Source organism: Balaenoptera musculus, chromosome 12, assembly GCF_009873245.2.
Source record: "Balaenoptera musculus isolate JJ_BM4_2016_0621 chromosome 12, mBalMus1.pri.v3, whole genome shotgun sequence".
NCBI lineage: Eukaryota > Metazoa > Chordata > Mammalia > Artiodactyla > Balaenopteridae > Balaenoptera > Balaenoptera musculus.
This window is the reverse complement of record NC_045796.1, coordinates 76587321-76613832: the sequence shown is the minus strand read 5'-3', so window position 1 is coordinate 76613832 and position 26512 is coordinate 76587321. Positions and strand designations below refer to the sequence as shown.

Below are 26512 nucleotides of genomic sequence, written 5' to 3'. Positions count from 1 at the left end.
CTAAAATGATGGAAGCCTGTCACAAAAGGCCATATATTTTGTGATCCCTTTTATAAGAAATGTCTAGAATAGGCAAATCCACAGAGACAGAAAGTAAATTAGGGGTTGCCAGAGCCCAGGAGGAGTGGGGAATGAGAATGACTGCTAATACGGAGTTTCGTCTTAGGATGATGAAAATGTTCCATAATTAAATAGTGGTGGTGATTGCATACTCTTGTGAATATATTAAAAACCACTGAATAGTACACTTAGGTAAAAAAGAAAAAACGAGGCAGTTTCTTGAGGTTGCTCCTTCTCCAGCTGCCCACTCAAGTGGAGGCTGCTTCTGTCTCCCATCTCACTTTCCTGCAAGCTCCCCGAAGCTATGTCCAGACCATTTCTTCTCTTGCAAAAACCCTGTCCTTTTGAGGCTCCTGCCTTCTGCATATGCTCTCCTGTCTTGCTCGTTGCCATCATCTCTGAACCTCCTAGTGACTCCCCATCATTCTTTGAAAATATTAGGCTCTGGATCACTTCTTTCAACTTCAACCCAACATCTATCATCACTTTTTGTTAGCTTCTACACCCCTGTGTATCACTAGTCCTACACCTGGCCTCCAGATTCATAACTTCTTCCTCCCTCATGCCCATTTTCTTAATTTCACCTTAGCTACCCATCCCTATATTCTCAATTCTGATCTCCAAAATCTCAAATGCAAACATCCCGGTCTATGAGTACAACCTTTCCACTTTCCTTGCTTAATAATCTTACTATCACAGATTCTCAGTACCATCCTGACCACTAATCCAGATATATATATGAGGAAATCTTAAAGGAAGTGGAAAATTTACCCAGGAAAAGAGATACAGTGACCATGCTAGCTATCTTCAAAAACTCAAAGGATTGAAATGCAGAAAATAGTATAGATTTATCCATTGTGGATCTCCAGAGCATAATGTGGACCCAGTGGGTTGAAATTATAATATAGAAGCTGATTTAACCTAACTGTCTGTGAATACTTGCTAACAGCTAAAGCTGTCCCTAAATGGAAGTAGATAGAGGTATGAGCACTCACTAATAGCGTTCAAGCAAAATGTGGTTTGCAGGAGTTGGCAAGATTTTTCTGCAAAAGCTTAGTAAGCTTTGCAGGCCAGATGGTCACTGTTGCAACTATTGAACTCTGTCATTATCTCATGAAAACAGCCATAGACAAGATGTAGACAAATAGACACTGCTGTGTTCCAATAAAAGTTTGTTTACAAAAACAAGCAGCAGGCCAGAATCAGCCTACATGCTGTAATTTGCCACTCTCTACTGTAGAGGATGTTCCTTATTGCTTTGGGATTTGTATGAGATAAATTCTACAAGCTCTATGTCTTTTACAAGGGAGAAAGAAGAACACTAGATAGGTATTTGCCATTTCAAATTTTGCTAAATAATTAGTATTTGGTCATTTTCCCTCCAAACATAAAAGTAGGGAATGATTTTACTGATTAAAGAAAGACTAGTTTTCTGAAGCACAGAGTACTTACTTAGATTATAAAAGTTCAATGCTAGTGATAGTAGCCCTAATGGGAGAGGATATTAGATCTTGTTTTGTTAAACAATGCTATATGTACATTCCCCCTACTTGAAGTCCCTTTGAGGAAAATATAACAGGCTTCAAAATTTAGAGTAAAAGAGCTGTACTAAAAAGTTATTGAAAGTCTGGAATACATACGTCTACCTATTTTAGCATGCTTTTGTAATTCATATGTTAATTTTCTTTTAGAAGTTATGTTTGTGAAACTGTTCAACAGGTGACTCATTTAAAAACCGGAAATCGTGATGTTTTTTATTTTGGTCTAGCAGAAACAAACCAGTTTTGAGCAACCTGCCCTTTCGGTTTCAAAGCAGTCACCACCAATATCAACACCTAAATGGATTGACCCAAAATCTATCTGTAAGACACCCAGCAACAGTGTCTTGGATGATTATATGAGCTGGTAATTACTTTTGGTTCTTTGCTTGGTACAATAGAAATAACATGGGCTTCGGGGCCAAACAGATCTGAAGGTGGGTCCCGCTCTTTTACTTTAAAGACTTTCCAAAGTCATATTATTTTAATCAGCATCAGTTTTTTCATCTGTAAAAGAGGAGGGGAAGGTGGCTACGATATATTTTTAAGGATTGTAATGAAAGTCTCTGTCATATTGTAATCTGTACCTACTATATATACTCTGTACTTTTCATACTTACCTATAGGCAGTACCTTTAAATACTCTAAGCATGCAAAACTTCTTGATAATCATGCATTGCCACATGGATAACTCGCTGTAATTGACAGAGAGATTTTAAAGGTTAGCATTCTTAGAGCGAGTAAAGTGTGGATACATTATATAGCGAATGAGGTGTTAATTGGAGTGTGATGGTTTCTCTTGGTGGCACAGCTCACATAGCTCTGGTGGTGTTCAAGACCGCAGTGGCTGGCAGTGAGGGATGAGTGAAGAAGCTGGTCAGTGCTGGTTGACAGGAAACACAAGGGATATGGAAAAGCACATCAATGGCATTTCTGAGAAAAGAAAGAAAGGGATGTGGCATATCCTATAACTAGTGGCTATATTTTTTTAATGTCTTAGAGGATAACTGAAGTCCATGATACCTTTTGCTTTTCATTTTCATAATGTAATCTTTGATCTTAATTAGAACTGGCCTTGGGGTTGTATAACCTAGTCTCTTTCCTACTTAATACAATTTTGCTATATATTACCTAATTTTATTATACTTAGAATATTTTAAAGAATGACAGCTAACTAAACTAGGAATATAGTTATTTCTTGTGAAACTATTTATTGTCAACAAATACTCGTAGAATTCCTTTGTGCCAAGCACCATTCTTGGTGTTGAGAATACAACAGTGAATAAGACAAGCAAAGCACAGATGTGAGCTGAGCAGCTTTATGCTCAAAGGCCAAACTCCTCAGATGTAATTGGCTCTCACATATTTCTAGGAGGCTGTGTAGAACATTATTGTTAAGAAGCACTCATAAAATCTGTGATCAGCCATAGGCTGAGATTTGCCTTCGCTAGATTTTATAAAATAACCCCAACTCTGTATTTTAAATGACATCTTATTTATTTTAATAAGGATTTCTTGTCTGGGGACAAAAAATTACTTTCAGAAAGAACTCCCCCAAAATGAAATTTCTGGTGATGGTGTTATCTAGAATAAATGATTCAGATGTATTAGGAAAACTGACTTGGATTCTGTTTGATGTAACACATTTAAATGTGTATACACCACACAAAATCTGTGTCAGAATCTTGTTTTTAAAGCTTTAATGTTTTAAATTTTAAAAAATATCTTTCCCAGTTTCAGGACTCCAGTTGTAAAGAACGACTTTCCACCTGCTTGTCAGCTGTCAACACCATATAGCCAACTTGCCTGTTTCCAGCAGCAGCAGCAGCAAATACCCGTTACTCCACTTCAAAACTTGCAGGTTTGATAAGCTTTATTTATAATGGTACCTGTTAAGGTATGACCAATTTCAAAGGTTTTATTTTTGCAGGATCTAGTTTTTAAGAATGGTGTTAAAGACTTGTCCATTCTTAGTCCCATTAGGCAAAACTCTTTTCTGATATTCTCATAAAGGTGCCTTATGACTTTGAGAGGTTAGTTACTGAAGAAGCTAATGAAGCTCTTTTCACTAACTAGCCCGAAGTATCTAGTTTGAGTAGCTAGATAAAACTTCTTTTATAATCTAGGTTATTTTTTATTCTGTTTAACTATGTAAACCAGCTGTTAGTGACCAGCTTCATTTCACTGGCTGATTAACATACAAGTAAATCTTTAAGAATATCAGAATAGCAATATGAGATACTACTAGAATATATTATAAAGTAGTTATTATAAAGTATTGATAAGGTAAAAATTTTTTTGCTGGTAAGGTATTACCATCTGGGAAAAAAAATTATTTAGAGACTCTCTTGACATCAATACTAAAATTTGTTTCTAATAACTATCTGAGAAGCAGCTTAATATTGGTCGAAAGAATAGGCTTTGAAGGGAGACTGCCTGTCCTTGACTCTCGGCCTCACTACTTACCAGCTATGTGACCTTTTACAAGTTAAATAAACTCTTGTGCTCATTTCATCATCTTTAAAAATGGGGGTAATAAACCTATCTACCCCATAGGATGATTGTGAAGGTTCAATTAGTTAATATATATGTAGCTCTTACAACAGAGCCTGGTGCTTAATAAATAATAAAATTTAGCAGCAATTGTTTAAATAAAACAGCAAAAAAAACCCCAAATAAACCACAAGTAATTAACTAAACAAATCAAGAGATTAAAAAACTAGCCGACAGAAAGTAGAACAATGGGTACCAGGGGCTAGAGGGAGAGAGGAATGGGGAGTTACTGTTTGAGGGGTGCAGGGTTTTTTCAGCATGAGATGATGAGAAGTCCTGGAGGCGGATGGTGTTAAGGGTTGCACAACAGTGTGAATGCACAACTCAACACCACTGAAGAGTATACTTAAAAATGGTTAAAATGTTACATTTTATGTTATGTAAATTTTACCATCATTTTAAAAATAATGGAGTAAAAAAATTAGCCAACAATAGAGTGGAAACTGTGGACAGAGGTAATAGTGTTTTGAGGATTGACTCAGCAGTATAATAAATTATAAAGGAGACAGAGAAGGGTGATCAGGTTTGCCCATACGTTAATTCAAAAAACATTCGTGGAGCTATTAGTCGTGTCATGCCCTGTTTGAGCTGAGCTCTAAAAGTCAAGGCAGACACGACCGAGTGAAGGGGCGAGGCGCCTTCTAGGAGAGGCGAGTGTCAGGAGGAAACTGAAGGAGGCCAGAATGTGGCTGGAGCTCGCCAAGGGGCAGGGGTGATGCTGAGGGCTCTGCTGGGCCCCTTAAGTTTTGCCCCAAGAGGGACAGGAAGCCGGGGAACAGGTTGCAGAAGGGAAGTGATCTTAGACTAAGCGCCTTGCGGGGTGTCCTGTGCAGGAAACAATGTCACATCGGCATTGAATCGGAAATAGGTCAGAATTACTTTATCCAAAAACTTTCAGCAGCTGGGGGGAAGGCTACTGAACGGCTTCCTTTCCCCTCAGAAATTTTCAGTTTAAGCAGGAGAGGAAGCTCCAAAAGGAAGAGAGGGGAGGGAGCAGTGAAGACTTGTGATGAAGTTACAACTCAGTGACAAATAATGGGTACATATTTCAAAGCCTAACACTTTCTTACAGAAAACATACTTCATGACTCAACAGTGTTGTTCAGCCCTAGATTAAAGAAATCAGAAACCTTATCTTTTATTTTTATTTTTTTAACACCTTTATTGGAGTATAATTGCTTTACAATGGTGTGTTAGTGGCTGCTGTATAACAAAGTGAATCAGCTATATGCATAAGTATGTGCATACTTATATCCCCATATGCCCTCCCTCTTGCGTCTCCCTCCCACCCTCCCTATCCCACCCCTCTAGGTGGTCACAAAGCACCGAGCTGATCTCCCTGTGCGAAGCAGCTGCTTCCCACTAGCCATTCATTTTACATTTGGTAGTGAATATATGTTCATGCCACTCTCTCACTTCATCCCAGCTTCCCCTTCCCCCTCCCTGTGTCCTCAAGTCCATTCTCTATGTCTGCGTCTTTATTCCTGTCCTAGGTTCATCAGACAGGAATAAAGGTTCATCAGAACCTTTTTTTTTTTTTTTTTTATTCCATACATATGTGTTATCATACGGTATTTGTTTTTCTCTTTCTGACTTACTTCACTCTGTATGACAGACTCTAGGTCCATCCACCTCACTACAAATAACTCCATTTCGTTTCTTTTTATGGCTGAGTAATATTCCATTTTATATATGTGCCACATCTTCTTTATCCATTCATCTGTCGATGGGCACTTGGGTTGCTTCCATGTCCTGGCTATTGTGAATAGTGCTGCAATGAACATTGGGGTACATACATGACTGTTTTTGAATTATGAGAAAGCTTATCTTTTATGTTATGTAGAAGGAGAGCACGTGAGAAAGATTCTACCATGTGGGCTGTAAAGCAGGACTTAGTTGAATTGAGGTTTATTCAGACCTTGTTTCAACTTGGTTAATCAGCTAATCAGGCGCTCTCTGTGTCTCCAGCTTCCTTGTCAGCTCAGAGTAAGTCCTCACACAACTCCATCTGTTCAGAGCGTTTATAGGCCCACAGATGGTCTAGCATCAGGGAAGGGAGGGGAGGCGTGTTGTATATAGTACATCGGTTGAGAGTTTGCCGAGGAAGATGCTCAAGTTCAAAATAAGCAGCTTGTTGAACATCACCCAGCATAAAGGGGGCGTCACTAAAATCTGCATTTGTCTGATTGACTCTGGAACTCTTAGCACCTTGGCATGCTGCTTCCTTTATAATGTAATGCTCAAGGAGAAAAAAATATATAGATCAAGTTGTGTGTTTATCTATGTAAGTATGTAAGTAAAAAGGTTTGTGTAAGAAAAAAGAACAGGTAAGAAAGATGAAAAGCGATAGATTGTGAGTTTGTGTGTTGGACATTAAGAGGGTCTTTTTCCCCCTTAAATTTTCTATTTATGTATTATGTTAAGAAGTAAAGGCAAGTTAGAAGGGGAGACTTTGGAACTTTGCCTATATATTAATTTAATAAGTTTACTTTTTTTGACTAAAGTATGTAAATTGCTTCTTTAAAATATTGAAATATTGTGACATCTAATTAAGAGTTCAGATAATTTCAGAATTGGAAGCATTTCACTGTACTAAATGCAAGCTAGTTTCTCAGGCATGTTCTCTGAACATTTGAATCTTTATCTATTTTAATTATTTAGATTTCAGCATCCTCTTCAGCAAATGAATGCATTTCAGTTAAAGGAAAAATGTATTCCATACTGAAGCAGCTAGGAAGTGGAGGTTCAAGTAAGGTAGGTATCCTGAATATTTAAGGAATGGATAAAAATATTTTAAACTTTCCTCTCTTTGTCTTTTTACCTTTTGAGGCCTTTTTTCTTAACTTCTAGGGGCCTGTATTTCCCTTGAGCCAAAAACTCCTTTTCATCCCCTTCTCCCATCCCCTCCCCCCATCCCCTCCCTTCAACAAATGGCATATATCTTTAGACCCACCTCTTAATTTCAGTTCCCTCCTTTTCCTTCCAGTGTCCTATGATTCCATGTTTCTTCTCTAAATAACGTTAACATTGACTTGGGGGTGGCAAATGACAGCTTCGTATTATCACCAAAGAGTCTTTCTAAAAGTGAGTCAGACTGTGATGTGAATAACTGCTATGCCTAGGATGGTTCAGCAGGGTTTTTGATTAATGGGTTTCGTTTTGTTTTGAGTTTTTCTTTTCAGAAACAGAGTTTAGCAGCAAGTGAATTTCTAGATTTGGAATAGATCATTTCCTAAATTTATCTGAGTTCTAAATGTATATGGTTCTAATTCTCTGGCTGGCAGGGATCTCAAAAGAGTTGTCTAAACTTCCCATCTTCAGTTCTTCTCATTTCGTTCACTTAAATCCACTTAAATCAGATTTTTACTTTTACCTTCATTATTCACCAAACAGTTGTTATCAAAATCACTGATGACCTCCATGTTTTTGCCAAAACTAATTGTTAGCTTTGATTGTGGGTTACATAGCAATTGGAACAGTTGATTTTTCTTTCCTCACTGAAGCTTTTTTTCCCACTTGGCCTCTTTCAGTGTTCCTCCTCGCCAACAACCGTTCCTTCTCTGTCCTCCTCATATCCCTGATCTGAATGGTGCAATTCCCCTGAGCTCCGTTCTTGGCCTCTTTTCTTCTCTCTCTAAACTCGCTCACTCCCTTGGTGTTCTCATCCAGTCTCGTGGTTTTATGTACCATGTACATGCTGACAATTCCCAAATTTATATTTCCAGCTCAAACTTCTCCTTTGAATTCCAGACTTACGTATCCAATTTGACTGCTCAGCATCTCTTCTTGGGCGTCTATAGATACTTAAAACTTCATATGTCCCAAGCATAACTGTTGCTTCATGGTCGTTCCCATTTCAGTAAATGGCAGCTTCATTCTTGCAGTTACCGGGCCAAGCAGCCTGGGGTCATCACTGACTCCACTTTCTCACGACATTCACCCACCAATCATCAGTCTTACTGGTTCTACCTCAAAGTCTATCCAGAATCTGACTCTTCCTCACCACCTCCACTATTATCCCTTTGGCCAAAGTAGCTTCATTTTTTCACCTGAACTGTTACAGTCGCCTTCTAACTGGTCTCACTGACTCAGTCCTTGCTCTCCTGGTCTATTTTAGCATAAGAGATGATTTTCCTCGATACCCTCACATCTTTGCTCTAGTGTCTTCTTAATCAGGGCTTCCTTGACCACGCTCTAAAACCCCAACTCCTACCTTCCAGTTGCCAGCGAGCTCCATTCCCCTCTCCTGCTTTATTTTTCTCTGTAGCTCATCTGCTAATGTGCTCTGTAATTTACTTATTTGGTTTTGTTGTTTGTGTCCCCTTGCACTTGAATGTGAGTTCCATCAGCGTAGGGATGTTTGTCTGACTTGCTCACCAATGTTTGCTCCCTTATCTAGAACAGTGGCTGGAAAAATAACACACACCGAAGTGTTTGTTGAATGAAGAGCCCTCCTCAGCTGTTTTGCTACTCTTAAGTTGTTAAGGATGATACATGAAACAAAGCCTGTTTGGTTCATTTTAAGTTTTATTATAATTTTTTAAGCCAGCTGACAATAACTAGACTCGCTTAAGATGTCTTGTTAACTTACTATAAATAAGGTGTATACATTACCATGTTTAGCAATTGTTCAATAATATTAATTTCTTTTCTGTGTACATTTCCTTTGTTCTCTTCCTTGCCTCACATTTTAGGCATGGGAATAAAGGACAATGGAATTGATTTTTATCAACATATTTATTTATTTAGTAGCATGTTTTCAGAAGATGTAGTGTAATCTTAACAGTGTTTTAAACATTTTTTCCTTGGAGGATAATGAAGATATAAGCTTACTTAAGTCAAGGGCCAAGTGATAAAGCTATGACCGGCCCATATTTTCTTAGTGCAATTGAATTATTATTTAATTATTATGATGGTGTTGACAAAATCATCACGCCTCAGGGAAAAGAAGGTAACATGCTTTATGAAACTAACATCATTTATGCTCTGTCTATGCTAGAGTTTAGACAGTGACCAACTTATACCCTATTAAGAGCATTTAGAAAATCCATGGGGCTAGTGGGAATGTTCAAAACACTAACCTTTCTAGTTCTTTCATTAACTTTGCATGAAACTGACAGATTCTAACTCTGACACTATAAGGCTGTTTACCTCACACAAAATGGCTTTCTGCTGTTTGAAAATTACTTTTCTTCCTTGCTACTTTCTGCCTCTTCTTGCCCTATCACTGTTTTATGCCCCTCCTCCTCTAATTTGCTTTCTGTGCAAGTAAAACCAGTAATACTTTGTCAGAGTTTTGTATTTAAGATGCAGGTAACTAAGCTGTACCTGAGAGACTCTGCTTATCAGTGCACTTGACATGCATGAACCTCACCTACACTTTGGCTCTTTTCTCATTTCTTGCCAGTATCTGCTGGATAGTCAAGGTTAATGGCTTTTAAATAAATGATGTTTTACTTCAGTGGGTGCAAGGAGATAAATGAATGTAATTTTTCTTGCTTACACTAGCATTTTGTGTCTGAATTCTTGCATTTAGAAGCCCCATCCCTGTTGCACGTTTGCTGAAAGTGAGACACATTAGCAGTGTTTTCGAAATGTACTACCTGCGTTATCAATATTGCTTAGAAGTTGACTGTCATTATAGCCAGAGCAATTTGACCTGGACCTCAATATGCTTACAGGAACATCTTGTTCCTGTCAACTTGATTTTGAAAATTGGACCTGATCTACTTTTTACAGCCGAGTATACTGATAGCTTACAATTAGCACCTATTTTAAAGTATTCTCTACCACATGAATGAAATTGTCAACTCCAGGCACAATGGAATAAACACCATCTGTGAAATGAATTAACTCTTTATTACAGCCCTTAGTCTTCCTTAGCATTTTTTAATGTCTTTTTCTTCAGGTTATTTCCCTGGTTGCAACATCTAATAGAGTGTTATGAATGTATATGAAATTTAAATTACCTTTCTTACATGTAGATAGGGCAACTACCTATGCCCATTGTCATAGGTAGTTGAGAATGTACTGTTACTCTCCTAACATGTTTTGTTTTCCTTCTATACTCAAAAGAAGCCCAGACATTTTAAATTATTCACATCAGTAATCCTTAATCTAAGATTTTATCTAATAAATGTAGAAATATTGTGGCAGTATATAAATAGTGTATTCTAACCTTTTTCATTTGTTCTACTCTATAGGTATTTCAGGTGTTGAACGGAAAGAAACAGATACATGCTATAAAGTATGTGAACTTAGAAGAAGCAGATAGCCAAACAATTGATAGTTACCGGAATGAAATTGCTTATCTGAATAAACTACAACAACACAGTGATAAAATCATCCGACTTTATGATTAGTAAGAATTTTTTTTTTAATTTAAAAAGAAGACTTTTTTTGGCTTTAATTCTTAAGATAAATACTTAGTAAATCTTAGTAGTATAACCTAACCATTTATTGTTTTGTTGTTTTTGTTTGTTTTTAATGGCAGTGAAATCGCAGATCAGTACATCTACATGGTAATGGAATGTGGAAATATTGATCTTAATACTTGGCTTAAAAAGAAAAAATCCATCAATCCATGGGAACGCAAGAGTTACTGGAAAAATATGTTGGAGGCAGTTCACACGATTCATCAACATGGTATTTTAAAATCTCTTCATATGTAAAGTTAAAATATTCATTAGTACTGCTATCTTAGAGAAATACACCTATAATTTTAAGGTATTGGTTATTGGCACCTTTAGGCTAGATAAACTAAATATTTGGAAGTTTAATAAAGATGAAGGGACAAAACCATTTATTTAAAATGCTGTTAACAGGGACTTCCCTTGAGGCACAGTGGTTGAGAATCCGCCTCCCAATGCAGGGGACACGGGTTCCAGCCCTGGTCCGGGAAGATCCCACATGCCGCGGAGCAACTGAGCCTGTGTGCCACAACTACTGAGCCCACACGCCGCAACTACTAAAACCCGTGCGCTCCAGGGCCCGTGCTCCGCAACAAAGAGTAGCCCCCACTGGCCACAACTAGAGAAAGCCCGCGCACAGCAACGAAGACCCAACGCAGCCATAAATAAATAAATAAATAAAATTTTAAAAAAATGCTGTTAATGAAAGGATATAGTGCATGAACTCAAATCCCCACATCCATAAAGCATGCATAATACAAAATGTATCTTTGTCAGTATTAACATAGTCTATAACCCTGGGTCTCCAATTATAGCAGATATGAGACTGGGGTTCAGGTATCCTAAAAATCTGAGATCTTTTTTTCACTCATTCTCCTAGTTGTTTTGTATTGTGTACCTTGTATGGGAGCTGGTTTTACTTTTTTTTTTTTTATTAACTGTTAGCCCTACATTCTGGGTTGGCTTTTACCTTACTTGGCCTTGGTTCTTTTTACGGCTTCTTTGCCTTTACCTTTTCCTTATTTTAAATAACGGATAATGTAGGTAATTGTAAATTGTCTCCTTGTGTCTCCCGTCCTGTAAGTTAAAAGATAATTCACCAGTGATCAAGACCAGGCCGTAGGGATGGACATGTCCGGAGCGTTAGGGTCCTACCACCTGGCAGTGTAATTTACAGTGCTCTCTCGCGGGCAGTGAATCGCAGTGGTTGTTAAGAGCATAAACTCTGAAGCCAGACTGCCTGGGTTCAACTCATGACACTGTTAACTCAGGCTGTGTGACCTTGAACAGATTGCTTAAGCTCTGCCTTAGTTTCCTCAGCTAAAAATGGGGATAACAATAGTACTTACCTCAGCACTGGTATGAGGGTTAAATGATTCAATACAAGCGACAAACTTCTAATAGTGCCTGGCACATAGCAAGTGCTATCTGTTTGTAGTATATATTAAAAATGAATATTTAATTTGATTGACTGATTAAAGGAATCAACTTGGCAGATTGTGAAATTTTTTTGTACTTAGGATGTTTTACATGGTCTAGTATTATCATGGATTTTTATTTTGAAGGTATTGTTCACAGTGATCTGAAACCTGCTAACTTTCTGATAGTTGATGGCATGCTAAAGCTAATTGATTTTGGAATTGCAAACCAAATGCAACCAGATACAACAAGTATTGTTAAAGACTCTCAGGTAATGAATGGCTGGATACCACACAGTAGAGTTCAATTCCTTTTCGCCTTTGAAGTATTATTTTGCTAATGAGGATTTTATTTTTCCCTACTTCATTTTTCAAAGGATTTGAAGCCTTTTTACAAGAACAGATATTATAACTTTAAAAAACAAATTAATCACATGATTAAGACAATTTAGAAAGTCAAGATCCAGTAGAAATATATCCAGCAATTTTGAATGCTTTTCCTATAGCTGAGGTAGAGAAGCAGTAATACCTGCCTTGGAAATCATCTTGGTCATTATCTAAAATTCATCTGAAACTTTGTCTCAGTTTCCTGGTAGCAACCAAAGAGACAATTGCAGTTTCATGTTTTTCATTGTCCATGAGGTAAAATTATTTCATTCTTCCAGAGAAGTAAAGCTTTGCCTATCACTTACGTTTGAAAAAAATTCTTAATTGGGCCTTCATATTGGAAACACCATAATAAATACACTCAACTGCATTTTTATAGTAGGATATGCAATAGCAATCTTAATAAATTTGTCCCCATAAAAACTGAGGCGATGACAACCAAAGAAGGACTAAAAATAACCCTGCTTGGAGACAAGACAGTGTGTTCCGTGTATACAGATTTCTGATGTGGATCTTCCTTAATCCTAGCAGGAAAACTGGATTTTTTTAGGAGTAGATGGGCAGCATGCCCTTCAAACAATTCTATTTGACAGTCACTTCTTTCTATGTCAAAAATATGGCTGAACATTTAGTTGTAAATCAGCTTGAAGATATCGTCCATGGTAAGGCTCTAAAGTATAGGTATTCTGTGTTTGAAAGCAGAGTCATTTTAGAATAAAATGAATGCAGTGTAAGGTTGGCGTACTCCTACCGTGGAAAATCTTGCATAATGCAGGCACCCATCTCATCTCTATTTGGATATGGGCCCAGGGAGACAAAGCTAGATTTTTGGTTGGTTGTTTGGTTTATTTAAAAAAGTGTTCTGGGCCTATTCCAGCACAGAAATGAGCGATTGATCAATTCCTTCAAAGTTTATGGCCATTCATATAATTTTATCCTGGAAAGATTTATGGTCGCTGCCCACCATAATCATAGAAATAGCTCAGCATTCTGTAAGGAGTCAATTTCTTTATTATGAATCTAATTTATTTTGCTGGAATTGTGAAGAAATTTGTGTCTTAATATTTTTGTCAGTTATTAGAGTTTCTCAAATATATTACTGAAATCTGTAACTATCCAAGTTGCCAAAAATCTGGCATTCGTGTTTTAAAAAATCTAAAGCAGAATGAAGTATTTTCATTGATTTCTGTGTTTTCTGTGATTTGGCAAGTAGGTTGGTACAGTTAATTATATGCCACCAGAAGCAATCAAAGATATGTCTTCCTCAAGAGAAAATGGGAAATCCAAATCGAAGGTACTGTGAGGTTATTTACATCCCGTTTATCTGGCACAAGTAGGGAATGGGCTGTGGGTAGTTTGTCTCCATTCACGCTCCGCTTTTATTGTAAATATTTTCCATATGTTTACGGTTTTGCTGATGAATGAACTTTTGCTCTGAATGAACTTAACGGATAACTGAAAGGTTATTTCTTTAAGTTCTAAAACTTTTTAGGGCATTACAGAGACCTTGCTTTATTAAGCAAACTGTCATGGGATTCAGTTTCACTTTTCTTTATTGATTTGAGACTGTTCTTTTACTGTTGTGCTTTTAATATGGTGATGCCTCACAATGTGCTCCTATGAGAAATGCACATAGGATGTTTTTTGAGTTTTAAAAATAAAGAAAAAAAATAAGACTAAATTAGCTCTGATACTGATAACCTTTGTTTCCTTTCTGATTCTTAAATTTTATTTACCATTTCTTCATTTGTTAACTTTCTGTTTCCAGGAACAACTCTAGTAGGTAATATTCCCAGGTACCTTCCCACTTTTCTTATTTCACCACCTCTGTGAGCTTCTGCGTTAGCCTCGTTGGTGCCCCTTGCTGGGTCCATTCTGCCTGCCACGGTGCCTCTGGCTCCCAAGCTAATCCTTCTTTCTCTATACCAGTGTCTTCAAATGGATGCAGGCACACACTGCTGTGCAGTACCTGCGTTCACGTCACAGATCTGCCTCTTTATCAACTGTCTTTGTGACTTAACTTGCCTAGCTTCTTCATCTGTAAGTTAGGCTTGCACACAGTACCTATTTTAAAAGTAATTGAGGATTAAATGAGAAAGAATATGAAGCACTTAGTACATTGTCCAGCTTGAAACAATTGCTTAATAAATGTGCTTTCATTTACTAAATTATATTTTCCTTCCCAGGAAATTGTGGCTTCTAAATTTCTTTTCAAATAACTGGCATAAAATTATGCCAAATAGTCTCTCTTATAAAAATTCTTTTTACACCTCTTTAGCTTCTCCTTTTCTTTTAATACTTAGATTTGTCATTCTCTTTTTCTTTTTCTTTTTCTTGATTAGACTTGTCATGGTTTTGTTAATTTTAAAGAACCAGGTCTTGATTTCATTTATTAATTCTATTTTCATTTGTCCTCTAATTAATTTCTGCTTTTATCTTTGTTATTTATATTCCCTTTAGGTTTCTTCCCCCTAGCTTCTGCATTTAAATAATTGCTAATTTAAGTTTAGTATTCTTCCTTATAATTAAAACATTAAAACTGAATTTTACTTTGAGTTTTACTTTAGCTGCTACTTCTAGGTTTTACGGTAGTGTTTCTTATTTTCATTCATTTCCAAAATTTCTAATTTCAGTTTTAAAATTGTTTCATTCTTTTTTACTTTAAAATAAAATTTACTTTGAACTGCATGTAGTGTTCAGATTCTTTTCAGTTATCAACTCAGTACTTAAATAGGTAGTATTGGTCAATCTCAACTAGTGATTCTGAATAGAAGATAAATTTTTATCCCAACATGGGAGGTAATCCTTGTTATGGAAGAGCTCAAAGGCCCTCCCAGTCTCACTCTGTTCTCGAATTGCTTTCCGGTGAACAGGCTTGGTCATCTGGGCCTCCTGTTCTGAGGTCTGTTGGGCCCATTCATTACTGCTCTCTCCTCTCTGCTTCAAATGCCTCTACCACGCACGACCTGTGGCTGTGGGTAGTTTGTCTCCATTCACGTTCCACTTTTATTGTAAATATTTTCCATATGTTTACGGTTTTGCTACCAGGCTGCTCTGTCTGTCTTATCTGGGGCTTTGGAGAGTTTGAAAACTACATGGCCACAGCCATTTTTCCAGAATCTGAAATTCTTTTTAATTCATGATTTAGTATTTAGAAATGGACTTAAATTTCCAAGTAGTTAAATTGGAGGAAGAGGTGGTTATTTTTTTTATTAATTTTCAGTTTTCTTTGTGTTCAGATAACGGGATCTATTTTATCTGTCATGTTCTGAAAGGCATGTTTAAATCTGCCCTCCTTAAAAGAATTTAATACAATTTTTGCTTTATATAGTTCTATTAAATGTGGTTTCAGTGCATAGAAGTTCATAACTGTCATCTCTTCTTGGTTGATTGTACCTTTTATCACTATAAAATGGGTTTCTCTCTTCTGTTAGCATTTTGTCATGTTCTCTTTTTCTAATATTAATATTGCTGTCTCTGCTTTCGTTTCCTTTTTTTTTTTCTTTCTTTCTTGCATTTGGTTATAGATGTCCATTTCTTTTTTCCTTGTACCTTTCTGTGTCATTTGGTTTAGATTAATCCTTTGTGTAGAGCATGTGGTTACATTTTGCTTTAATGCATATTGAATATCTTTTAAGAGAGGAATTTAGCCATTCTCATTTATTATGCTCACTTCTGTGTTTGGTCTTAATCATGTTCCTTTAAAAGTCAAAAGCATAATTAATGTTATAATATCACATTATTTCTAATGAGATTATTTAATACAAAGAACATTTAATAATAAGTAATATTTATTGAGTACTTACTATACCAGAAACTATTCTCTATGCTTACCCATATCTCATGGTTACATCATTTAAGGCCCATGACAACATACTTTTATTATTTCTGTTTTAGAGATGAGGAAACAGAGATATGTAGAATTACTAGCTAGTGATAAGACCAGGATTCAAGCCCAGCCTAGCCCAGTCTGGCTCTATAGTTTGTGTTCTTAAGTTTAGGATAGCTCAACTTAAATAACCTTTTTAAAATCTATACATACTTATATATTATGAATTTATATAGAAACTTATTTTAATTCAGTAATTTTGGGGAAAACAAGTAAATTTAAAATTTGCACTTAGGATTTTTAGTTTTGTGTTTTCACAGGCTGACAAGAATGTAATATTTTGTTTCAGTTGAAATATTTTGATTATGAGTTTGTTGAAAGATTTAAACTGAAGTTCATTTCTTTTGATAAAATAACCGAGTGTAATCAAAACTAGAAGAGAATGTTTTGTCATGAACATAATCTAATACTTGGACATTTATTGAGGTTTAGTTATGATTTTAAATATTAGGGTATGTGTGTGTGTGTGTGTGTGTGTGTGTATAATATTTTAATTTTATGTTAAAATAACAGTAACTTATTCTTCTTTTCTTTTTTTTTTTTTTTAACTTAGATAAGTCCCAAAAGTGATGTTTGGTCCTTAGGTTGCATTTTGTACTATATGACTTATGGGAAAACACCGTTTCAGCATATCATTAATCAGATTTCTAAATTACATGCCATAATTGACCCTAATCATGAAATTGAATTTCCTGATATTCCAGAGAAAGATCTTCAAGATGTGTTAAAGGTAACATTAATAGTATATACATATAGAAGAACTATATTTCATATAGTACTTAATTGTTTACTTAAAGAAATAAGCTGAGGGAGTTCTCTGGCGTTCCAGTGGTTAGGACTCAGCACTTTCACTGCCATGGCCCGGGTTCAGTCCCTGGTCAGGGAACTAAGATCCCACAAGCCGCATGGCATACCCAGAAAAGAAAAAAGAAAGAAAAAGAAATAGTTGAAATGATTGGAGTTATGTAACTGGCTTAGATATAACTGAGAGGTCTATTGAGAGGAATTGCTTACTGAGTTAGCTTTTAAAGATATGTTAAGTTCACTTTGAAGGTTTTTAAAACTTATGAATACTTGGAGATTTTGCAAAAATGACGTGTAAAATTATTTTGTCATTTCTAAGTAGGCTCTCTAGAAAGCAACTTCTGTAATATGATGCAGTCTGGAAAAATACTGTATCAATATTGCATAAGAAAACTTGCTTCGTTTTTTAAAAAATTCATCTTTATTTTTATAGTGTTGTTTAATAAGGGACCCTAAACAGAGGATATCCATTCCTGAGCTTCTGGCACATCCATATGTTCAGATTCAAACTCATCCAGGTACTTCTTTAAGAATAAGTTTATTACCAGATTGATAATATAAACAGCCTTCTGGCTACTCTTTTCCTGCCTGCCTCCTTCCTTAAGGATATTCCTTAATGCTAAATACTAAAATAAATGAGATCACCTTTCTTTACCTGCTGGCATTCATTTTTACTTATCCTAGGTAAGGGGCTATGATCAGTGATAAGTTACAAGAATGCCAGTTATCGTGCTTTTAAACAGAATACATATTTATATATGAACTGACATTTTTCTTATTTGATACCAGCGTGCTATTGATTATATATATTATTTTACAGGTAACCAGATGGCTAAGGGAACCACTGAAGAAATGAAATACGTTCTGGGCCAACTTGTTGGCCTGAATTCTCCTAACTCCATTTTGAAAGCTGCTAAAGTATGTCTATTCTCTGTCTACACTAATTTTAATTGTTTTGTATAATTTAGTGAGTTAGACACTTAAACAGGTAATCCAAAGGAAAGTTGGCCCAATCATCAGATCAGCTATGAAGTGTGTTTCTGTATTTAGATACTTAACATGTGCTTTTTGACAAATATAGATTTATTTGATTTACATTCTTATTGTGCAGACAGCACAATTGAAAATGGATTGTCATATAAGGTGCATTGAAAAGACTGCTGTCGGGTCTCAACTGGAATAAATTCAATAAGGAATCTTTTAAATCAACACCATTTTTAACACAGCTTTTGAATTCATTTTTTTCTAGCCAACTTTATTTTTAAACCATCATAGAGAAATCACAGTACTTGTCACATGTAATGACTTCTGTGAGGCTGTATATAGCACTCAGTACATTTCTCAAAGGAAATGTCTCAAATCTTTGTCTCCCAATGCCTGTTTATATCTACACCATAATTTTTTGGATCTCACTGACATCAAACACCTAGTCATTTCCAGAACACTAGGTATACTTATTGACTTTAGTTACTAGTTATATATTTCAGTTATAACATTATTGTAAAATTATGGGAGCTTAAACTAAAAACACTGTTAGCTCTATGGATAGGGATAACACCAATCTAAGATGTTAAGAACTTGGATACATTTTTGGAGGAATTTACCATATATTCACCATTATATTTGCATCCATATGATATAAGGTAAATTTTTTCTTAAATTTTCTCAAGTTCTGATAGCTAAATCAATGGCTTTAAGAATTGAAATTGGACAAAATTTGTTTTGTAATTTTTCTCTATGTTTCATATCTCTATGTTTTAAATTTCTACCAGTGTATTGTTTAAAGCCTTTTATAAATAAAATTGAGGTGGGTTACCTTTATCACTAAGGTTATGTGTTCCTTGATAGCAAAGATATCTTGCATCTTCATAAATTAGATGTTGGCTTAGCCTTAAATCCTTTACTAAATATGTAGATTTTAATATAGCTAATTATACTTATTTGTATAGCAGTTGTATTTTTTTTTAATGTCTTCCATTCTTTAGTTTAAATATCAGCTGAAAGTATATTTCCTGATGAGTGTATTTTACAGTATAGGAATCTATCTAAGACTGGCTTTATTTAAGAAAAAGTAAGGTATCTTGTAATAACCTATAATGAAAAGGCATATGAAAAAGAATATATAGAGAGAGGGATAGATACAGATACAGATACAGATATAGATATAGATATAATCTGAATCACTTTGCTGTACACCAGAAACTAACACAATATTATAAATCAGCTATACTTCAATTTAAAAAAAAGAGTTTTGCTATGTAATATTGTACATCAACTATACTTCAATAAAAATAAACAATTTAAAAAGAGGTTTGTTGAAGCAGAAAAGAAAAAGAAAAAGTAAGGGAGATTAAGAAGGCCTTGAGGATGCATATATATGCTTATAATAGCTATGTTACATTTTTCTTACAGAAAGATTGATCTGCATCGCATAATAGCTGATTCTTAGGCCAAGCTAGCTGTTTAAAAATTTTTCATTATCTCCAATAGTGTATGAAATAATTTCCTAATTATAAGAAGAAGGGAGAAATTTGTTACATATTAGAAGATGTGGAGTTAAACCTTTGTTAATCTGATATGGTAATACGTTGAATCTTAAAAGTTATCAATCGAATGTGTGTTTTTAATTTCAGACTTTATATGAGCACTATAGTGGTGGTGAAAGTCATGATTCCTGTTCATCATCCAATACTTTGGAAAAAAAATGGGGAAAAAAGTGATTTGCAGCTACTCATAAACTGTCAGGTATCACCTGTAAAATATATTGGACTGTTATACTCTTGATTTTCTGTGGAAATCTACTCCTGAAGACAACTTCACTCTGAAATGTCATTGGCAGAAAAATTCAGTGGATTATCCTCAAAAGAAAACTGTAAAAAACCACTAATGACACTGTATGTATTCAATTGTAGAATTGTTTTCTCTTTTGTGCTTCCCTGTATATCTAATCTATTTGATATCATTTTCACACTTGGAATAGTGGGTGAAAGTGGAACTATTTTCTGAAGAACTACGTAAATAGGCTTTGTATAGTATAAAATGACACTAAAATGTCAAAGTTGTAGAACTGTTTTCTTCAAGCAAATATATTGTTGGTGAGGCAACAGAATTCTTAATAAATATGGATTAAGGGAAAACATGAGAGTAGACCTTAGTAAATTAACTTTGGGGGAAAAAAAATTCCAAAGTGTTTGAATTCTAAAATAGATTTTCAGTTGCTTTATGGCACTGATAATACTCCAGCATTTTAGGGCTTTACTTGGCTCTTTTAATTCTCCATTTAATTCTTCATAATATCTATGGTTTTGGGTGTTCAGAGTATCATGCCGGATTCTAAGATGTAGGCTGTATAGGGCATGACCTCAATTGTACGACTTGCTTGGTAATGAGTAATTACAAATGTGGTCCCAGAATTTCTGAGTCTGAATCGAACAGATTACTTAAGGATATTACCATATAGTATTCTTTTCCCCAAATTTTTCTTTAGCTTTTAAAACAGTTTTAGAGCCACAGCAAAATTGAGGGGAAGGTGCAGAGATTTCCCATTTAACCCCTGCCCCCCACATGGACAGCCTCCCCCATTACCAACATCCCCACCAGAGTGGTACTTTTGCTACATTTAATGAACCTACATTGACGCACTGTAATAATCACCCGAAGTCTATAGTATACATATACCTAGTTCACTCTTGGTGGTGCGTGTTCTAGGGATTTGGACAAATGTGTAATAACATGTATCCATCATTATACTATTGTAAGAATATTTTCACTGCCCGAAAAATTCACTGTGCTCCACCTATTCATCCCTTCCCTACCCCCAACCCCTGGGAACCACTGATCTTTTTACTGTTTCCATAGTTTTGCCCTTTCTAGAATGTCATATAGCTGGAATTATATAGTACGTAGCCTTTCAGGTTAGCTTCTTTCACTTAGCAATGTGCACTTAGTAACGTGCACCTCCATGTCTTTTCATGGCTTGAGAGCTCATTTCTTTTTAGTGCCTAGTAGTATTCCATTGTCTGGGTGTACCACAGTTTGTCCATTCACCTCCTGGAGGACATCTTGGTTGCTTCCAAATTTTGGCAATTATGAATAAAGCTGCTGTAAACATCTGTGTGCAGGGCTTTGTGTGGTGTTCAGCTTCAGAGGAGCTGACTACCGAGGAGCATGACTGATAGATTATATGGTAAGAGTATGTCTAGTTTTGTAAGAAACTGCCAAACTGTCTTTCATAGTGGCTGTACCATTTTGCATTCTCTCCAGCAGTGAATGAGAGTTCTTTTTGCTCCACATCCTTGCCAGCATTTGGTGTTGTCAGTGTTCCAGATTTTGGTCACTCTAGTAGATTTGTTGTGGTACCTCATTGTTGTTTTAATTTGCATTTCCCTGATGACAGCTGAGTGTGAAGCATCTTTTCATATACTTACGTGCCATCCGTCTGATATCTTCTTTAGTGAGATCTTTGCTTCTTTGTCAAAGATCTGTTAATTATATTTACGGGGGGGGTCTATTTCTGGGCTGTCCATTCTGTTGCATTGATCAATTTAGCTTTTCCTTCACCAATACCACACTGTCTTGATTACTGTCACTTTACAGTAAGTCTTGAAGTCAGGTGGTGTCAACCCTCCAACTTTGTTCTTCTCCTTCAATAGTGTGTTGGCTGTTCTGGGGTTTTTTGCCATTTCACATAGAGTTTAGAATCTGTTTGTCAATATTCCTAAGTAACTTGCTGGAATTTTGATGGGGATTACACTGAATCCCAACTGTAGGTCAAATTGGGAAGAACTGACGTCTTGACAATATTGAGTCTTCCTGTCCAAGAACATGGGCTATTTCTCCATTTATTTAGTTCTTCCTTGATTTCATTCTTCAGAGTTTTGTAGTTTTCCTCATATAGACCTTGTACATACATCGTTAGATTTGCACATGAGTATTTCGTTTTGGGGGCTGCTAATGTAAATGGTATTGTGTTTTTCATTTCAAATTCCACCACTTCTTTGCTGTTATATAGGAAAATGATTGACATTTATATATTAACCTTGTATCCTCCAGTGTTGCTATAGTTGCTTATTTGTTCCAGGAGTGTTTTTATGGATTCTTTTGGATTTTCTACATACATGATAATGTCATCTGCAAACAGGACAGTTTTATTTCTTCCTTCCCAATCTGTATACCTTTTATTTCTTCTTATTGCAGTAGGTAGTACTTCCAGTATGATGTTGGAAGGAGTGATGAGGGGACTTCTTTGCCTTGTTTTTGGTCTTAGTGGGAAAACTTCAAGTTTCTATGAAGTATGATGTTTGCTGTATGTTTTTTATAGATATTCTTTATCAAATTAAGAAAGTTCTCTGTTTCTAGCTTGCTGAAAGTTTTTATCGTGAATGGGTGTTGGATTTTGCCAAATGCTTTTTCTGCATCGATCAATAATGGTCATGTGATTTTTCTTTTTTTAGCCTGTTGATGTGATGGATTATTGTGATGGATGTGTGTTATTATAACTGACACCACCTTGGGCCCTTCTAATTTCTTCTGTCCTTCTGCTGACCCTGCGCAGGATTGTAGTCTGTCTTGTTTCCAAGCACCTACCCCCCATACCTTAAGTTAACTATAAAATTGTCCCGGTGGCCCCTCGGCATGCCGAGTGCAGCTGTGAATGCTTCCAGGTCATTATCTGCCCAATCCCAATCCCAGCCTATGATTAAATTACCATAAAATAAACGGATCCACTGATTAAATGGATCAGTTTGTCTATCTCAAGATGCCTTTCCAGTTCAGTAGGCACTTTTCATTTCTTCCGTCCTCTAGCAATTACATTAATTGATTTTTGAATGTTGAACCAGTCTTGCATATCTGGGATAAATCCCACTTGGTTGTGGTTTATCATTTTTTTATACATTCTCTCCTAAAATTACCCCTTGAAAGTGACACCCTTTACTTCCACTCACAATTCATTGGCTAAAGAATTTACATGGTTAAATGTAATAACCATGTGTTCCCAAAAAAAAAAAAAAGAGCTAGAAATATATGATGAACAGCACCAATTAAAATTTATCAGAAGATATAGCAATACTCTTTTTTATTCTGCTTCAATCAAGGGTTCCTACCCTGTAGTTCAGGGCCTCCCAGGACTACTGGGTGTTGAGTGGCACAAAGGGAATAGAAGTATTCTATTTTTTTATGTCGCTTTGGAGGGGTTTTATTTTATGCTACTTTCCCGAAGTAGTTACAGACAACTTTGGGATGCTCTCCATGATTCTTCTCCTTTCTCTTCCTTCTTTTCTTTCTTCCTTCCCTCCTCTCTCCTCTACTTCTCCACTTTTACCTTTCGAGAAACTGTATTGTACCGAAGAGGAAAATGTATTAGTAATTACACTACTTAGTTGCTTCATAGTTAAAGTAAGAAATAACCTTTATTGGGTTACAATGTTTGTAGAGCTATAATAATGTAAAAATTATGTATAGAATATGTATAATATATACATAATTTGTATGCTATGTTATTAGAAATATACTAAATTAGTGCATTTGAGAGGATAAGGTCAGAAAGGCCCCTATAGGCACAGATAGGGTAAGGAGGGGATGATTGTGAATGGTTGTTCACATTCTGGCTACAACTTCACTAGGGAAGTAAGGCCAGGAACACAGTTGGCACTCAAGCAAGTGAAGCACAGGGCCCAGCCCAAACTCTGTTACAAAGTCTCCTTGGCACTCAAGCAAGTGAAGCAGAGGGCCCAGCCCAAACTCTGTTACAAAGTCTCCACTTAGTTTAAGGATACTATGTATTATGTCCTTATAGGATATCTAATATGTAGGAGGTATAATATGCTTTTTTCAAAGCACATGCCAATGAAGAAAAATGATAACCAGACACGGAGCAGTGGTGGGCTTGCTAACTCTAGCCAGGAGAAAAGTCTAGTGGAGTCTGTGGTGATGGTGGGCTAGCTAACTCTAGACGGGAGAAAAGTCTAGTGGAGTCTGTGGTGATGGTGGGCTAGCTAACTCTAGCCGGGAGAAAAGTCTAGTGGAGTCTGTGGTGATGGTGGGCTAGCTAACTCTAGCCGGGAGAAAGTCTAGCGGAGTCTGTGGTGATGGTGGGCTCGCTAACTCTAGCCGGGAGAAAGTCTAGCGGAGTCTGTGGTGATGGTGGGGTTGGGTCGGGGGGTATTGAAAGCAGGGAAAGGAGTGAGATTCTTTGGAGAAGCGTTAGGAGCCGTATCTGGGGAGACTCGAGCATGCTGCCTCTCTTCTCTTTCGTGGGACCGATCGTCCCAAATAGACCTGGTACGTTGCCTCCTCCAGCTCATTTCTTCTGATAAATGGAAAGCAATCATAGATGGAGGTTTTTCCTTGTGAATCTGTCATTTAGTGGGTTGGGTTTTTTTTCTTCTAATTTTTATCTTATAGTGGAGTAGAGTTGATTTACAGTGCTGTGTTAGGTTCAGGTGTACAGCACAGTGATTCAGTTATACATATACATGCATCTGTTCTTTTTCAGATTCCTTTCCCATATAGGTTATTATAGACTATTGAGTAGAGTTCCCTGTGCTCTACAGTAGGTCCTTGTTGATTATCTAGTTTATTCATTTAGTGTGTTTTTTAATGTTATTATAAAAGGAAAAAGGTCTCCTCTCTTTTTTTTTTTGGCCGTACCACACAGTTTGTGGGATCTTAGTTCCCCGACCAGGGATTGAACCCAGGCCCTCAGTACTGAGGGTGCAGAGTCCTAACCACTAGACCGCCAGGGAATTCCTTTTTTTTTTTTTCCTTGATAATAGTCTCATCTTAATCTAGTTGAAAAGTAAAGTAGAAAGAAGCATAAGTTATGCCCAATCCCATCACCCCGAGTTAGTTACTGATAACATTTGGCATATTTGCACAATTGAGATAATATATTAATAACTTTATACTCCTGTTTTTTCACCTACCTTTCTCATAAGCATTTTCCTAAGTCATTTAAACCTTTCATAAATATAATTTTGATTCCTAGGAAACATCCTGTCACGTGAATATACAAACATATTTCCTTTTTATTTTGTGTAAAATAATTCAGAATAAACCTCAACAAAGCTGTTTTGTTTTTAAAGAATGGAAGTTAATGTTTGTCCGAAAACATAACTAATCATATAAATCCACAAATAAATAAACATCGTGACACCGTCTTTGTTCAAATGTCATTTTGCTAATGAGACCCTCCTTAAGTAGCAAATATAAAATCATAATCTCCCTGCTCCCTGTACTCCATAATCCCCTTCCTTTCTTTATTACTTATAATAGTATTTATCCTTCTGACATTTCTCTATAATTGATTTTTTACTGTTCATCTCCCTCCATTGTAACACCAGTCCCAGAATGCAAACCTTTTTATTGGTTTTGTTCACTCCTGTATCCCCAGTGCTGAACACAGTGTCTGGCCTGTAGTTGCCCCTTGATAACATCCTGGTTGGAAAGATGAATACAAAGCTTTTCTTCCTGGAGAGGGAGAATTGTAAGACATTTCTTATGGAGGATATGCAACAGGAGCCGTTTTAGCAAACCATGGCTAGCCCAGCAGACCGCTGTAATAACCCCTAGAGTGCTGGACAAGGTGAGAATTTCCTTGATGGAGATCACCTACTCAACGTGACCTGGTTTGCGACACTGGCATTTGAGGAAAAAAGGATGTTCGCAGGGGCAGACCCTTCTTCCAGTTGTGCCCTTGCCTGACAGGATTGCACACAGAATCAGGGTCTGCCTTTCCACAGAGGCAGTGTTTCTGTGTTCCAATAAATGAAGTAAACTGAAGTCTCTGCCCCTGGGTGCTTATTTCTGTGTTTCTCCTCTTCCTAAGATATGAAGGGAATTTATTTTTTTTTGCTGTAGCCCAGATGTCCTGGCATTGACTTTCTAGTCCGCGCTGACGCCCCAGGAGAGCAAACGCTTGGAAGTTTGACAGGAACAAGGGGCAAGCAGTGAGCTGGTGTGTGCCCACAGCTCTGGGAAGCAGGCGAGGGCGGGGGCCCTCCTTCCCCCGCTCCGAGGGGCGCCCTGGCTCCCTCTCGCATGCAGACCCCCCAGAGCTGACTGCTTGTCTCCCCCAGATGCTCTCCCCACCCACCCCAGGCTGAGACTCGCTCTGCCCCACGCGCTTGGCTGGCTGGAGGGGGCCCCCTTGCGGTAGCAGCGGGAGGTGCTGAGGGTGCCGCCCACCCCACAAGTTGGGAAGCCAGGCTTAGTGAGTCAAAGTTCACAGCCCCCAGGCCGGTGTGGAGTAGCTGCCACAGCAGTTGTGGTTCTGGTCCCGGGCAGGAATTTCTGGTTTGGGTGTGAGTCTGCACAAATGACTCACTTGAAACAATGCTGTAGGGCTCAGCCAGGGACTGGCTTGCTAAGTGGGTCAGGTCAGGTTGAAAGACACTGGCAATCACTGGTTACCCAATCTGTCAGGTCACCGACAGACCACTTTCCTTGCATTCT

General features: G+C 36.9%; 1 protein-coding gene across 4 annotated transcripts in view; it reads left to right on the top strand.

Moving 5' to 3' along the window:
- TTK (TTK protein kinase) overlaps nucleotides 1-21478 on the top strand; it is a 42112-nt gene extending 20634 nt beyond the window's left edge. For 3 of the 4 annotated variants that reach the window (XM_036870904.1, XM_036870906.1, XM_036870905.1), the window contains exons 12-22: nucleotides 1829-1965; nucleotides 3333-3459; nucleotides 6813-6905; nucleotides 10355-10512; nucleotides 10645-10796; nucleotides 12127-12251; nucleotides 13580-13660; nucleotides 16809-16985; nucleotides 17493-17577; nucleotides 17880-17977; nucleotides 19693-21478. In XM_036870904.1, the coding sequence (XP_036726799.1) occupies nucleotides 1829-1965; nucleotides 3333-3459; nucleotides 6813-6905; nucleotides 10355-10512; nucleotides 10645-10796; nucleotides 12127-12251; nucleotides 13580-13660; nucleotides 16809-16985; nucleotides 17493-17577; nucleotides 17880-17977; nucleotides 19693-19779 (1320 nt within the window). In that variant the 3' untranslated portion in view covers nucleotides 19780-21478. The remainder of the gene's footprint in view (nucleotides 1-1828; nucleotides 1966-3332; nucleotides 3460-6812; nucleotides 6906-10354; nucleotides 10513-10644; nucleotides 10797-12126; nucleotides 12252-13579; nucleotides 13661-16808; nucleotides 16986-17492; nucleotides 17578-17879; nucleotides 17978-19692) is intronic. The other variant, XM_036870903.1, reaches the window with a different exon arrangement.
- Nucleotides 21479-26512: the final 5034 nt, after the last annotated feature.